A 15425-nucleotide genomic window follows, 5' to 3' on the forward strand; every position below is an offset into this window, starting at 1 on the left:
TATTATCATAGAACTGAGGGAATTAGTCCAAGAGATCATTTTGCTTGAAACTAGTAGAATCTGACTGAACACGCATCATGCTTGAGAAGAAGGAGCAAGCACACTTCTTCCTTCAACAGCATCATCTCCAGTCTCAGGTCAAAGGCAGGGAAGTGTGAATGGTCTGCATGCATGCCATGCCACCCTCTCAGCTTCCATGGAACTGTCCCAGATTTGAAGTCAAACTTTTGGAGCCAAAGGCTGATAATCTAGTGAGTCAAGCACTCATGTCACTATTGCCCGTGTCCCCCTGGACAGACTTGACTAAACGTCCAGATGAACCAGGGGGTGTAATGGCTTCAGAAATGTGTCAGTCAAGCTAAAACATGAGACATCTTGGGTATTAGTCACATTTTTTTCAGGCTACAGTGAACAAGACCTCAATAATGAGAAACTGTATGGTGAGGAAAGGTGTCATACAATTAAGGAATGTGTAGCCCAGCATAGAGTAGAAGGAAATTGTCTCCTGTGACAGAAAAGGCAGAAGTGAGTTCACTGTCTTGATGACATAACCAAGGATCTAGGTACTGTTTAAGTCTCAGCTCCATCTCCCTCAGTTTATTAACTTGGTTCAAGTGTCTCCTCATGGTTCTAAGATGGTGCCAGGAGCTCCTACCTGACAGCACCTAACTTAAGAAGACGGGACTTCCTGAGAAATGGCTGAATCCCAAACTGGGGCAGGAAAAGCACAAAATGAGCTGAGAGCTCCTTGTGGTGCCAGAATGTAAAATTATGTTCAAGGCATGACGGCAACCTGTCAAAAGAGTATAACAGCCAGCTTGTAAAAGTTTTTGTTGGCCATATTTGGGACAGTTTGAGCATCAAAAGTAATAATGAGAATAGTAGATCATAAGCAATTTAATAAAATAGACATCTGTAACTCCAAACTGACAGAACAATGAATAAATACACAAATAGGGAGAAAATAAAGCTTTTCCTTATAGTAGAAGGCTAACTGATAAATATGGAAGGAATGATTGAATTAGAGAAAAATCAGCATTTGGCAACTGTTGTAGTGATAATTAAATCATTCAAGAAACCTCAATGGATACTGACAAGCAGTGGGTGGAATTTTGATGAGGAACCAGGATATTAACATAGTCTCAAAGTATCTTCCCACAAAATAGTCATTAAGTACAGAGAAAAGGAGTAACTTTATAATGGAAGGATCTAGTATAATCAAGTGTTGAAAATTAATGTCAACACTGATAGAACAAATAAAAATCTTGTATTATTTATAGGATGCAATGAAAGGAAAATAGCATCACTTCTGTGGCCTTCCTACCAAAAAAGCGTAACCTGCATCTAGTTATAAGAGAATATCAATTCTCAAACCCAATTTGATGGACATTCTACTCATTAAGCGACCTTTAATCATTTAAGATGTTAAGATGGTAACTGTCACAGCAAGAAATAGGATTACTTCCCAACTGAAGAAAGTTAAAAGGGACAAGTTAAGTAACTGCAGTATGTAATCTTGGACTGGATTTTGGGACAACTGGTGAAACGTGACCAAGATCTGAGAATGAGAAGGTAGGATGTTAGTCCCTATTTTTGATGTTATCTCACGCTCAGGTTGGAGAACGTCCGTGTTTGTAGGAATCACAGACTGAAATATTTAGGAGCAGTGGGGCATTGTGTCAGCCAGGCTCTCACACAGTCCAGGAAGTCAGGTTCTTTGTTCTCTTTTTGAGACTCGAAGTTTGAAATTATATCAAAAGAAAAAGAAAGTAGGACTGTTCCCTCCAGAGCATCTCTTTTCCTCAAAGAAGCATTTTTAAGTAGCTTCCCTATGGCGAAGCCCCACTGACCTGGCGCAAGTCACGTGCCTGTCCTCCAGCTGCCAAAGAGGCTGGGAGAATGAGTGTATGTCATGGGAAGTGGGCTGTCCGCACCAAGAAGAAGGAAATGGAGCCAGCAGTGTCTGCCTCAGGCTGAAGTTCCCATATTCGATTTAGGCCCTTTTGGAACCCACTGCCATTAGCAACAATGAATCATCCCAGGGCCCTCTGCAATTTGTTCTTTGATTTAGTTGCTAAGCATTATTCTAAGGATTGGAGACCAAAGATGCTGAGAGTATGTGTTGTCTAAGAAGTGCATAGAGGAACCTTTCTCTAACTAATTTTTATAGCACAACAGAGTCAGTGCAGCGATCGCCGTAAGCCTGGGGGATTTGGGGAACACAGGTGAAGGGGAAGGGCACCTACAGCACTCTTGTAGGGAGGGTGAGGCCGGGGAAGGGGAGTGATGAGCGTGACAGCTGCTCTTCCTGCTGATGTGGGGATAAACCATGCACGAGTTATAACACTTTAGAGCACATGTCCTTCCAATTCTGATGCAGAATCCCATTTAGCTCTGGCAGCCCCATGGACAAGGCAGTAATAGGGCACCGTGTGGGGAACTCTGGGCAAAGCGAGCAGCCGGAGTAGCCAGCTGAGATGGGGGAAGCTGAGGTGTGTGCATTTGGCTTCTGAAAGGAGAGCGGGAAGCAAGGTGGGTTGGGGCTGGGAAAATTAAGAAGCTTGACTACAAAGCTAGGAGTGAAAGTCACTCAGTCATGTCCGACTCTTTGTGACCCCATGGACTATACAGTCCATGGAATTCTCCAGGCCAGAATACTGGAGTGGGTAGCCTTTCCCTTCTCCAGGGGATCTCCCCAACCCAGGGATCGAACACAGGCCTCCTGCATCGCAAGCAGATTCTTTACAAGCTGAGCCCCCAGGGCAGCCCACAAAGCTTTCCACCTTCTCCTGTGTGTGAACAAGGGGCCCCTGTTTTGTAGAGGAGAGCGCCCGGCAAGGCTGTGTTTCTGAAAGGTCTAGCTGAGCAGTGTGTGGACAGAGTGAGTTTGTGGCAGGAAGACTCACTAGGAGACCATTGTCAATCTGGGCAGGAAACATACAAGGTGAAGGACAGCCTTGGGGATGAGGAAGAGGTGATGGGAGAGAGGACTGCATTGTGTGACCATCAGGAGGGGTGTCAGAGGGGACTCGGGTGTTCCAAGTGCAAGGTCAGTGTCATTAGTAGGTACTGGGAAGGCAGCAGTGTGCTCTGGGTGGTGTCCGCCAGGGTCTGTGGGGGACATCAGTCCTGTCCACAATAGTGTGGACAGAGGCACCAGGACAAACTCAGTCAGGCATCACTCTGGGGCTTCATGTACCCCATGGTCTCTCTGTGCAGCCATCACCAACCCCTGCCGAAGACTCTATGCAGGCTACCTGTTGCTCTTAGGACAGAGACCGGTCTTGTCTGCTACCCACAAGGCTGATGGCCTTGTGCCTGAGCATCCATGCTCCCTCTCTGGACCTGCCACACCCGTCCATGGACCATGGTCACCACTGTGTCTCCAACAGCAATAAATAGGTGCTGAATAAACTGGCGCTGCTTCAGCCACAGGGCCTTTGCACACGCCATCCGTGCATCCATTTTTAACATCTTCCTTTCCCTCTTCAGATCTCAGTTCACATGTTGCTTTTCCAGGAACACCTTTCCAGACATCCCTGATTAGGCCCAATCTCTTTCATTTGCTTTACAGAGACACGTTTCCCCACCACCACCTTTATAGTATCCATGTGTACATGCATGCATGCTCAGTTGCTAAGCTGTGTCTGACTCTTTGGTCGTCTTGTGAATGGTAGCCTGCCAGGCTGCTCTGTCCGTGGAATTCTCCAGGCAAGAATACTGGAGTGGGTTGCCATTTGCTCTTCCAGGGAATCTTCCTGACCGAGGGATGGAACCTGTGCCTCCTGTGACTCTTGCATTGGCAGGCAGATTCTTTACCACTGAGCCACTTGGGAAGCTATAGCATCTATAGTAGCAGTAATTTTAAATCTACTTGTGGGAATATTTGCCCAAGGCCCATTTCCTGCACAGACTGTAAAGTCCGGGACATTGTTCTTTCTGTGAGCACCATCCCCACCTGTACTCAGCGGAGGAATTGGAACTCTCTAGTGCTCAGTGAATATTTGTTAATGAATGGATGAGGGAATGTATGAGTGAATGTTCCGTTGGTGCTACAGGAAGGGCTGAGAAGAAGGTTATGTTTCAGAAGCACCTTCTAGGACAGAATTTCAGTTGGGAGGAGTTGGTCTTCAAGGAACCAGCACAGAAAAGGGATGGGGGGAGAAGGGGAGGTCTTGATCCAGAGGAGTTTCTGAATGTTTAAGAGAAATCAGGAAATTGAAATCTAGAGAAAGAAAGGTTTTAAGACCAGAAAGACAGTTAAGCCACGTGTTGGAGGGATTTACATGTCAGGGTGAGGACTTGGTTCTTGAGAGGCAACTGGGAGCCGGGAAGAAGGTATCTGGAAGCTTCTCTTTGAGAAGGTGGACGTGGAAGAGAAACAGGGTGGCCGGAGAGAGCAGCTGGACACAGAGGACCACAGAGGACCAGGGTGTGGCCGTAGCTGTCACCGGGCTTGCGAAGTGCGTGAATGGGGTGTTGTAGACAAGAGGATGTGAGTGAGAGCTGGGTGGCGAAGGTAAAGAAATTGGTCAGTTTAAGAAAGAAGGCCATGGTTGACTAGACTGTGAGCTACCAAGATTCGGGTCTTTTTACACTTAAATCCCCAGTATAAAGGGAAATGTCTTTTTTTCCTGAAACTGGGGGAAGGAAATGAATTTGGAGGCTGTAAGTGCACCGAGGTCATAAAAGAGAGACTAGCCAATGAGCTGGTCTGTTTGGTTGGCAATGTTTAGAAAAGGGAGTGATTTCTCATGGAGTCCATATTTCCTCAGGTCGGCCTGCACTGGTCACCATGTCCCACGCGGCCCCCACTGGTTGAGCTGAGGTGGCCCTTTCTGAACACTCCACCTGGTCTCACTCCCAGAGGGGCTCACTCATCACCTGCCTCAGCTCTGAGAGCACTGAATTGCCGCTCCTGTTTCTAGGAGGCTGCTTTTAGGTTCCCGTGAAACACGACACTCTCATTTCCATCGGTGTCCTGGGGCTACCTGGAACTGGGCTATGGGGCTTCTGCCCTGAGGACCTACAGTCCCCAAAGAAGTCTGATGAGACACAGCTAAGGAAGAGACGCACCAGCATTCCTGGGGCCTTCTGCTGCCAGCGCTGGCATTCAGGGTCTTAGGGCAAACTAGATGCCCTGAAATGCGGGCCACGTGGAAATAAATAATGAGATCAAGGTGTATGCGAACTTCATAAAACTTTTATTGGTGTATTTATCATGCCAACATTATTTTTTTATTTAAAATTCAAATCCCATTTGAAAAGGAGGCAACAAAAGATCGTTGGGATCCCAGGCTGCTCCCGGAGGAGCCTCCGCATTCACGAGAAAGCACGCACACCCTACAGCTACAGGATTTGATCACTCAGAGTTGCATTCTGGGAAACTCCTCCTAGAGAGCCCTGGCAGGATGCCTTTCGTTGGTAGCGGGGAAACAACAACAACAACAAAAACAAAACAACTGCATCCTAGGACTTCTCAGAACATCTTTGGCTTTGAAACTCTTGACCCTGAAGGATCCATCACCACCCAACCTAGAATATATGTGTATATACATATTCCCACTGGAAAAAAGATGACTGTTTTTGTTGCTGGCTGTCTCGCCAGACCCTTAGGATGGCCTTGGCGCACTGGGCTCCCCTCCGCAGCAGGATCCTGTGGGTCCCGGCCGCGGGCAGTCAGCCCTTCAGGAGCGTTTGGACTTGCTGCATGTCGGGCACAGGAGCTGACCCTTGGTGACGATGTACGCCCGGCCGCTCAGCTGCTGCTCGCAGCCCTCACAGACAAAGTGCTTTCGATGCCAGGCCAGGTCTTCCACACGCTGGTAGTCCTCTGAGAAGATTATCTGTGGAGGGGAGCAGAAGACACGGACAACTCAGGTTCTGCCTTGAGGAGACAGAGCATGTGAGATGGTGGTCCCTCCTCCCGCATTCTTGTTATGTCCTTTAAATGCTTTAGTGGAGAAATCTGACATAAGTCTCAGGCAGTAAGTACAGTATGTGATCAAGATCATGGCTGCATCTTAGCATCTTGGAAGGAAAAAAAAACACACAACAACCCTCCACTATTGGCAGGTTTTACGAATCTGGCATCTGTGATGCTCTGTGGGTCAAATCCAAAGCCCAGTCGTGCTCTGAGCTGGTGAAGACCGCCTCACTACAGCCAAGTGGCCAATGGCCAGTCTGCAAGAGCAGGCACACCCAGCGTGACTTGGGCTTGGAGCAAAGTAAACTTTGGGACATCTGTGCAATCTGGTGAGGAACCAGAGAGCGGAACAGCAAACTGGTTAAATGTGCCTTCTCATTTCGAGGTCAAACAGGGACCAGGTATGAATGTTCATTTAAATACTTAACGGCCGCATGACGTGGGGCAAATTTCTCAACCTCCCTGTGCCTCAGTTTCCACATCTGGAGGATGGGGATATAAATACCACCCAGCCCAGGGGGTTTTACGAGTGCTCCAAGTGTTGCTGCAGATGGAGTACTCGGAATGTAACGGAGACAAAGTCAAGGCTGTGTGAATAGCACTGACCCCTCTGAGCTGCATTTTCCTCAGATGTCAGATGGAGATAGTGATTCCCTCCCCATAAAAGGCTGTTGTGAGATGTAAACGACACGTCACAGAAAAGTCTATAGCACATTGGGACGAGGAGGGGTTACTGCGAGCATACCGTGGTCCTCACGGTGTGAGCTGGGGGCCAGGCCTGCTCACAGCCCTTTTCCCTTCTTAATGTTCTTGCTGACACAGTTACGGTGTAGGAGGATTACAGGGTCTTAACTTCTCACAGAGACCAACATGTGGGAGGTGGGAGGGGAAGATGCTAGCTCAGAGTGAAGAAGGCATTTCTAACCCTCACGTGTGCCAAAGGTGAAGGTAGCGAGTTTCCCGTCACCAAGGGCATGCAGACAGTAGTTATTACTGTCATAGCTATTACTGTCACTCTTCACACACCTGTGAGTGCCTCTGGGCTAGACCCATATTGGAGAGCTGCACCCCTTTGCTAGCATCTCTATCTGTTGGATTGTCTTACGTTGATGCTACATGTTGTGGTAATACTGTTGTCTCATTGTGTATTACGTGATCCTAAGGGTACGGGCAGGAGGAGAAGGGGACGACAGAGGATGAGAGGGCTGGATGGCATCACCGACTCGATGGGCATGAGTCTGAGTAAACTCTGGGAGTTGGTGATGGACAGGGAGGCCTGGCGTGCTGCAATTCATGGGGTCGCTGAGAGTCGGACACGACTGAGCGACTGAACTGAACTGAACTGAACTGAAGAGTCAAGGCAGCTCCTATTTTTTCAGTCACTAGGTTGGGCCCATGCCAAGCATTTTCGGGCATGATCTCGTTTGTCCTCACAGCAACTGCACGGGGTGGGCACTGTTACCCTCCCACTTTTTAGGTGATAAAACTGTGACAGTTTTATCTGTCACATATGCAGTTAGGGACCTATATGCAGAGCCAGGTGTGAACGTCTTCTGTCTGCCTCCGGGTGACACCCCATGATGTTCTGAGCACTTACTAAGTGCCGGGCCTCTTGCCAAGGATAAGATTTGACAGGTGCTCTGTGTCCCACCCATCCCAACAGACCTGTGGGCAGGAACTAATTTCTGCCCATTTTGCAGATGGGAAAACAGAGGCCGAGAGTGTGAAGGGGGCTCTGCGCCGCAGTCTTCCTACCTGTGGATCACATCATTGGTGAAACCACACTCTCCTGGGCCTCGGGGTCCTCTCCTGCAGTCAGAGGCACGCCTACCCCACTGTCCACCCCTACCCCACTGTCCACCCCCACAGGTCCTCACCTCATCGCAGCCGGAGCACCGGGGCCGCAGGCTCTCGCAGTAGTGACGGCCACACCAGGGCGCCCCATCCTTCCAGAAGTAGATGAGGTCCACCAGCGGCTCAGAGCACTTGATGCACACGAAACAGGCAGGATGCCACTGCTTGCTGTAGCCTGCCCTGTCTGAGTAGACCACAGGGCTCTCGGCAGGGGCCACTCCCTTGCAGAGCTCACAGACCTGGAAGGAAGGGTGGGGGCGGACCCCCAGGACACGAGGCAGTCAGGAGCGCATCATGACCCAGGTTCCAGGGTTCACTCCAGTCCTCACCTCCTGGGTGATCTTGAGCAAGTTATGGAACCTCTCTGTTCTTCAGTTTTCTCATGTGCAGAGTGGAATAATAATATTACCTTCCTAGCAGGTATCTGTGAGGATTCAAGTGTTTGTTTAGTACAGTGATTCTCACACATTTTGTTCTCAGGGCCTTTAGACTCTTCAAAAATTATTGAGAACCTCAAACAGTTTCTGTTCGTATGGGTTAATACCTCATGGTATTTACCATACGAGAAATTATAACTTAGGAAAAAGTTAAATAACTACTTATTAATTCATTAAAAATAGCAAACCAACAACATATTAATATAAATATTTGTAATTAGAAATAACTGTATTTTCCCAAACAGGAAAATTGAGTCAGAGTGTAGCCTTGTTTACATTTTTGCAGACCTCTGATGACTGGCTCAGTAGAGAATTTCTCAATTCCGTGACTGCTTTAACTTTTCATCTTTTGCATTATGTGGTTTTCTTTGAAATATATGAAAATCTGACTTTACACTTATTAGGAATTGAAAAAGGAAGGCATTTTAAAATAGCCTTTCCAGATAACTGAACTATTTTTGTTTGCTATTAATCAAAATTTGACAAGTGGTAGTTTCTCAGAGGGCTTCCCTGGTGGCTCAGAGGTTAAAGCATCTGCCTCCAATGCGGGAGACCCGGGTTCGATCCCTGGATCAAAGCAAGTTAATGCAGAGTCTGAAACATATCAACCAGACTTTCATCCCTGTTTTCAACACAATAAAACCCACCGGTCCACCTTGCACTTTGAATGAATCTCTTACCTATGCAGGGTTGCCTTTTAATAAACTTAAAATTTTAGAAGTTTTTGATTTACAGAAAAAAACTGTACAGCTAGTGCAGAGAATTCTTGTAGACCCCACACCCACTATCCTGTTTTCTTGGCATCTTACATGAATATGGTGTACTTGTCACAGTCAGTTAACCAGTACTGATATGTTATTCTTAACTAAAGTCCAAACTTTCTCCAAATGTGCTTAGATTTTACGTAATGTCCCTTTCCTCTCCTAGGATCCCATCCAGGATCCTGCATTACAGATAGCGACCATGTCTCCTTAGGCTCCTCTGGGCTATGACAGTTTCTCAGACTTGCCTTGTTTTTAATAACCGTGGAGGGGTTCTGGTCAAATACTTGGTATTTACCACAGAGGTAAATGGCTGCTCTCATCACATCCTATTCAGACGACATCCTCAATTTGTAAAATCTTTCCAGTTGTTTTGGAGTTCTCGCCCACTCCCCAGAACTCCCGTGCTGAGGGTGATACTGGGTGTCATCTGGGGCAGGTGTATATCCAGCATTATGCTTGGCTGTTTTCACTCCTGACTGATACCCTCATGAAACCCAAGAGACTTACTTTCCCTTCTGGAGTTATTTTCCTTTTAGGGAGACCTGTGTGTCCTCCTCCCTCCCTCCCCTGACCGCCCACCCCCCAAACACGGCAAAATCCAGGTTCACAGAGATCCAGTCACTAGAGTGGAAGGGAGGCAAAGCTGGGGTTTCAACACAGGCCCAGCCGGACCCCAAAGCTGAGGTTCTTCCTACTCCATCATGTGGTCTTTCCACGAGTGTTGGCACAACTACGGCAAACACAGCTTCTGCCCGTTCTTGTAGCGACCGTCAGCTTCAAATGCATTTTACGTTTGAACTCCAATTTAGTGACATGTTTTTCTGCCCCAAAAGAATTCCATTTTTCATGAGCAGACCTGAGTTATAGACTGAATGGTTAACCTCCCCCAATTAATATGTTGAAGCCCTAAAGTGTGACAGTATTTGGAGATAGAGCCTTTAAGGAGTTAATTAAGGTTAAATGAGGTCATTAGGATGGGACTCCAATCAGACAGGACTTGTGTCCTTAGAAGAAGAAGAGAAACCAGAGATGGGTGGCTTTTTTTGTTAGTCTCTATCTGGGTGTGCTCACAGGGAAAGCCGTGTGAGGACACCCTGAGAAGGGGGGCCCCTACAAGCCCGAAAGAGGGGTCTCACCAGAACCCAATTGTGCCAGCACCTTGAGCTTGAACTTTTATCCTCCAGAACTGTAAAAAAAACACACTTCTGTTGTTTAAGCCCCCTGGTCTATGATATTCTTTATGGCAGCCCGAGTTGACTAATACAACATGTATTGTAAAAGCCTGTCCTAATTATCCTACTTTATTTTGAATTTCAAAAAGTAGTGGACGTTTATTTTCTCTCTTGCCACAGAAAGTTCTTATGTGATATCACTGATTTTAACTCTTGGCCCATAACACCTGATTAATTGATTACCTGGCCCTCTATAGAAATGCCTGTTGATCCATGGCTTGAAATGAACATACTATCTTACTAAGCACTAATTATATGTCACCCCAAATAGAGATATTTATTGTTTTGCTATGTAAAGATGAGTAGGCATGTATTGAAAGCCTAAACACTTTGTCTTATTTATATACTTTAATTGCATACTTAATATATTCTTATAAATGAAGAAGAAATAAAATGGTGATAATCAGGGAGGGAAAACCAAGTGACAAAATAAGCCCAGGTACTGACAGTGGTCCCCAGGCACAGCCGTGGTTGAGCGCGTGCCCAGATAGGAATGTGTTTGATTAGTTGGTCCTGGCTGCCTGACGACGTGACTTGGACCACACTGGATCTGTGGTTTCATTATGCCCACAAGAATGATGTGTGTGAGTTCCTCCCCAGAGTGAAACCCTGTCACTTTGCACATGACTGAGCCCCAGCTCACCTGGAACTCATCAGAGCCTGCCTGTGCACGCCTGCTCAGTCGTGTCCGACTGTGTGACCTCAGAGACGGTAGCCCGCCAGGCTCCTTTGTCCACGGGATTCTCCAGGCAAGCATACTGGAGTGGGCTGCCATTTCCTCCTCCAGGGAATCTTCCCAACCCAGGAACTGCACCCTCATCTCCTGCATTGGCAGGTGGGTTCTCTACTACTGAGCCACCTGCGAAGTCTTACGGGAAAACAGATAATGGATCCACATTCACTGACTGTCACATCTCTTAAGCATAACTGGGAAGTGGCAGCTGTCTGGTGAGGGCTGTTTGAGAACAAAGTGAGTTTCCTATCCATCTGTCTTTCCATATTTCACAGAATGAAGTTTCCAGCCCCTTTTCTCCCACACAGAAGGGCTTTCTGTCCATCCATCATGCCTGGTCAGGTATCACCAGGCGACATCAGTGGGGCTCCCAACTTCAAATTTCCAGCTGTTTTCTAACACAGAGGTGGGGAAAGGAAGGGATATAAATGCACCTGGGTGTGTCTGGGGGGAAGTGGGGGTACCGGCAGGTGCCTGTGACCCAAGAAGGAAATAGAGGGATGTGAGTCAGAGAGGCAGTCTGGGGTGATCACGGGTGACTCTGAACTGTGGGTTGGGATCTCACTCTGGAGGTAATGGGGAGCCATTGCTGGTTCTGGAAGCCAAGAGTGCCGAGTTCTGGTTCGTACCGTTGGAGAGAACTCTGGGAGCACTGTCTGAAAGGGCTTTGTCAGGGCCTCTCTGGGGAGTGTCTTTTCCCTCGTTGTCCCCCAGCATTCCTGGCTCTGCACCCCATTACTACCAGTAGCCAGTCCTTTTTCTTTTAAGCCGATCCTTTTTAAAGCAAACAGTGTCACTGCCATTTTACGAAAACATGATGTCTGATTAGTAAGTCCCGTCAACATGCATCAGGAACCAATTTCTTCTTGTCTCTGAGCTGGTCTCAAAGGATGAGATATCTGATAGTGTCTTGATTCTATCACTCTGGCAGCCCCTCAGCCACTAGGGCCATCCTGGCAACCAAGAGTCCAATGGTCCAGCCTGCCTGGGTCCTGTGATCCAGGGTCTGCCTCTGCATAAACTTAGTCTATCATCCTCAGTACTGAGGATTACCATTTCTAAACTGCAGTGGATGCTTGAGCGGGGCGGAGGTTAGCTGTGTGACCTTGGGCAAGTTAACCAACCTCTCTGTGCCTTAGTTTTTTTCATCCATCAAATGGAAAATACTACTAATGATACTCAGAACATCATAGGCCTGTTATATGGATTAAGTGAGATCCTAGAATTAATGAACTTTTTAAGGGTTCAGTACTAACTAGCTAAAATCTACCATCATCCCTACCCAGCCCTGTTTATAAAAAGTTGAGGCTTGGAGGAGTTAAATCCATTTCCTAAGATGACAAAGATGTCTCAGGCAGGATCTGCTGCTGGTTTGGAGGCTTGGGTTCCTTTCAGTAGGACCATGAGCACGTGGAGTGTGAGGAGTTCATTCCTCCCACCCGGGGCTCTGTGTTTTTCCATGTCTGTTCTCTTTCTCTGTACAAGGCCAGAGAATAAAGTCAGGCGAGTTCTATCCTGTCACTACCCCAGACTCGGCTACAACCAGTCCCTGGCTTGGCAGGCCCGCTCGTCTCCCTCTCCCATCGTACCCCTGCTAAGACTGTGCTCTCCGTTCCCCCACCCTGCAGGGTCTGCTGAGTAGATCTGGGAGGGGGTAAGGAATTTGCAGACTCCCAGGGGATGCTGGTGTAATCAGGGGACCACAGTTCACGAATCACTGTCACAGAGCCTTTAAACATGACCTTATATATAAAATCAGCAAAAATGACATCACCAGTTAGGTTCAGTTGGAGCAAAAGCCAATTTGAATTCCTGGGATGCTTCAATTCTAGACTGTTTTGAAGAAAACTCAATGTAGTCATTCCCAGGCAATGTCCCCTCTGGAGGAGACAGCGTGGTCCAGCAGAAGTCCTTTGGGACTGGGTTAAAAGAAGCAGAGAAGAACATTGATCATTGGCATGTCAGTGGGTTCTCATTCAGACTCCCAATTGGCTAAAATCAGAGCTTCTTCATGGGAATCTGTCCATGTACTGGTTGCCATGTGACCTGGTTTTCAGACTGTCGTCCCTTGGGGAAAGGAGCTGTAGCACAGACCTTTCTTTTCTTTTTTTTAAAAAAATATTTATTTATTTATTTGGCTACTCCAGGTCTTAGTTGCAGCACTCGAAATCTTTAGTTGCAGCATGCAAACTCCTAGTTGCAGCATGTGGGATCTAGTTCCCTGACCGGGGATCACACCCGGGCCCTCTGCAGTGGAAGCATGGAGTCTTGGCCCCTGGACCACCAGGGAAGTCCCCAGACCTGTCATAAGTAGAACATATATGACATTTCTCTCGTGAATGTCTCTTCACACTGAAGTTTTGCCCTGTCCCTGTTCAAATGGTGAAAGCCTTCATTACAGGGGTCTAAATGAAAGATTTATCTATTCTGTACTTTCAGTTCAATTCAGTTCAGTCTCTCAGTCGTGTCTGACTCTTTGCGACCCCATGAACTGCAGCACGCCAGGCCTCCCTGTCCATCACCAACTCCCGGAGTCCACCCAAAACCATGTCCATTGAGTAGGTGATGCCATCCAGCCGTCTCATTCTCTGTCGTCCCCTTCTCCTCCTGTCCTCAATCTCTCCCAGCATCAGGGTCTTTTCCAATGAATCAGCTCTTCGCATCTGGTGGCCAAAGTATTGGAGTTTCAGCTTCAACATCAGTCCTTCCAATGAACACCCAGGACTGATCTCCTTTAGGATGGACTGGTTGGATCTCCTTGCAGTGCAAGGGACTCTCAAGAGTCTTTTCCAACACCACAGTTCAAAAGCATCAATTCTTTGGCACTCATCTTTCTTTATAGTCCAACTCCCACATTCATATGTGACCACTGGAAAAACCATAGCCTTGACTAGACTTTTGTTGGCAAAGTAATGTCAAGTAATGGCTCTGCTTTTTAATATGCTGTCTAGGTTGGTCATAACTTTCCTTCCAAGGAGTAAGCATCTTTTAATTTCATGGCTGCAATCATCATTTGCAGTGAGTTTGGAGCCCAGAAAAATAAAGTCAGCCACTGTTTCCACTGTTTCCCCATCTATCTGCCATGAAGTGATGGGACTGGATGCCATGATCTTAGTTTTTTGAATGTTGAGCTTTAAGCCAACTTTTTCACTCTTCTTTCACTTTCATCAAGAGGCTCTTTAGTTCTTCTTCACTTTCTGCTATAAGGGTGGTGTCTTCTGCGTATCTGAGGTTATTGATATTTCTCCCGGCAATCTTGATTCCAGCTTGTGCTTCCTCCAGCCCAGCGTTTCTCATGATGTACTCTGCATATAAGTTAAATAATCAGGGTGACAATATATAGCCTTGACGTACTCTTTTTCCATACTTTGGGTCTTTGTAAACACCTGCTTTGAGAAAGCTGAGGAGCATGCTAGATTCAGTTGCCTCCAAAGCTCATACACTGTAGGTCTGGGTTCCGTCCACTGTGATGTGTGGAAATGATGCTGGCAACTCTGTGGACCTTCCTCCCACCAGTGGGTGTCTGTCTCCTTTGTTCACATGGGGTCCTGCCTTAGTGACTCATTTCTGTAGAACCGAATGTGACAGACGGGATGCTATCAATTTCCAAGGAAGATCATAAAAGGCAGCTCGGCTTTCACCAACTCTCTTTTTTTTCTGAGTTCTGTTGGGGGTGGAGGCGGGGGCTGGGAAAAAGTCCTGAGGCCCCCTTTCTAGGGCAACTATGCAGGGAAAACACCAAGATAGAGGGAGAGGCCAAGGCCCCTGCTATGGTCCAGCCCCAGCCTTCTCTGTCTTCCCAGCATCATGGCCAGAGACAGGCTAGCCCGCTGCCCTACCCGAACTGCTGATTTGTGAGCAAAACAGACGTCAGTGCTCTGAGCTGCTGCATCCCAGGGTGGTTTGCTGCGTGGCCCTAGGTAACAGAACCAGCACACGTGGGCACGTAGAGTCACTCAGGCTTCTGAAGTGGAAGTAACCAACACGCAAAGCATTTCAGGAAACAGCAGGTCCAGGCCAGTGGCCCCAGGTCCCGCAGTCAGAGAACTATCTCCAGGGACGAGACACCCTAGCCTTCAGAGACAAGTCTGCAGACACCGAGAACCTTCCCAACCAGTCACATCCTCTCCGTCAGGGTGGCCAGCAGTTCTGTCCTAATCATGCTGTTCTCTTCTAGAAGGCTCTTATCCAAAGGCCTCCCCAGTCTAAACTCAGATTACCTCGTGAAAAGCTCACCATTATAACACAGTAAATATTAACACAAGGGCCTTGAATCCAGGCGCTGGGTTCCCTCCAACACAAATACTCAACAATTTATTCATAAACAGCATCTCCCCATCTCCTCTTATGGCGATTATTCACCATCTTGGCTTTGCAACCTCATGTATCCCAGAGTAGTTTGGTTCCCCGCCCCATCTCTTTGCTCTTTCCTGGCCCCGTGTGGTGGCGGGCATCTTCAGCCTCTTGTGTTCCGGGCCC

At 47.5% G+C, this 15425-nt stretch overlaps 1 protein-coding gene across 1 annotated transcript in view; it reads right to left on the minus strand.

Annotated features, from left to right (window-relative positions):
* Positions 1-5183: 5183 nt before the first annotated feature.
* The window catches only part of LMCD1 (LIM and cysteine rich domains 1), a 56887-nt gene continuing 46645 nt past the window's right edge, over positions 5184-15425 (minus strand). The window contains exons 5-6 of the mRNA XM_065933253.1: positions 7804-8019; positions 5184-5846 (exon numbers count right to left, since the gene is read on the minus strand). Of these exons, the coding sequence (XP_065789325.1) occupies positions 5688-5846; positions 7804-8019 (375 nt within the window). The 3' untranslated portion in view covers positions 5184-5687. The remainder of the gene's footprint in view (positions 5847-7803; positions 8020-15425) is intronic.

Source organism: Muntiacus reevesi, chromosome 4, assembly GCF_963930625.1.
Source record: "Muntiacus reevesi chromosome 4, mMunRee1.1, whole genome shotgun sequence".
Classification (NCBI taxonomy): domain Eukaryota; kingdom Metazoa; phylum Chordata; class Mammalia; order Artiodactyla; family Cervidae; genus Muntiacus; species Muntiacus reevesi.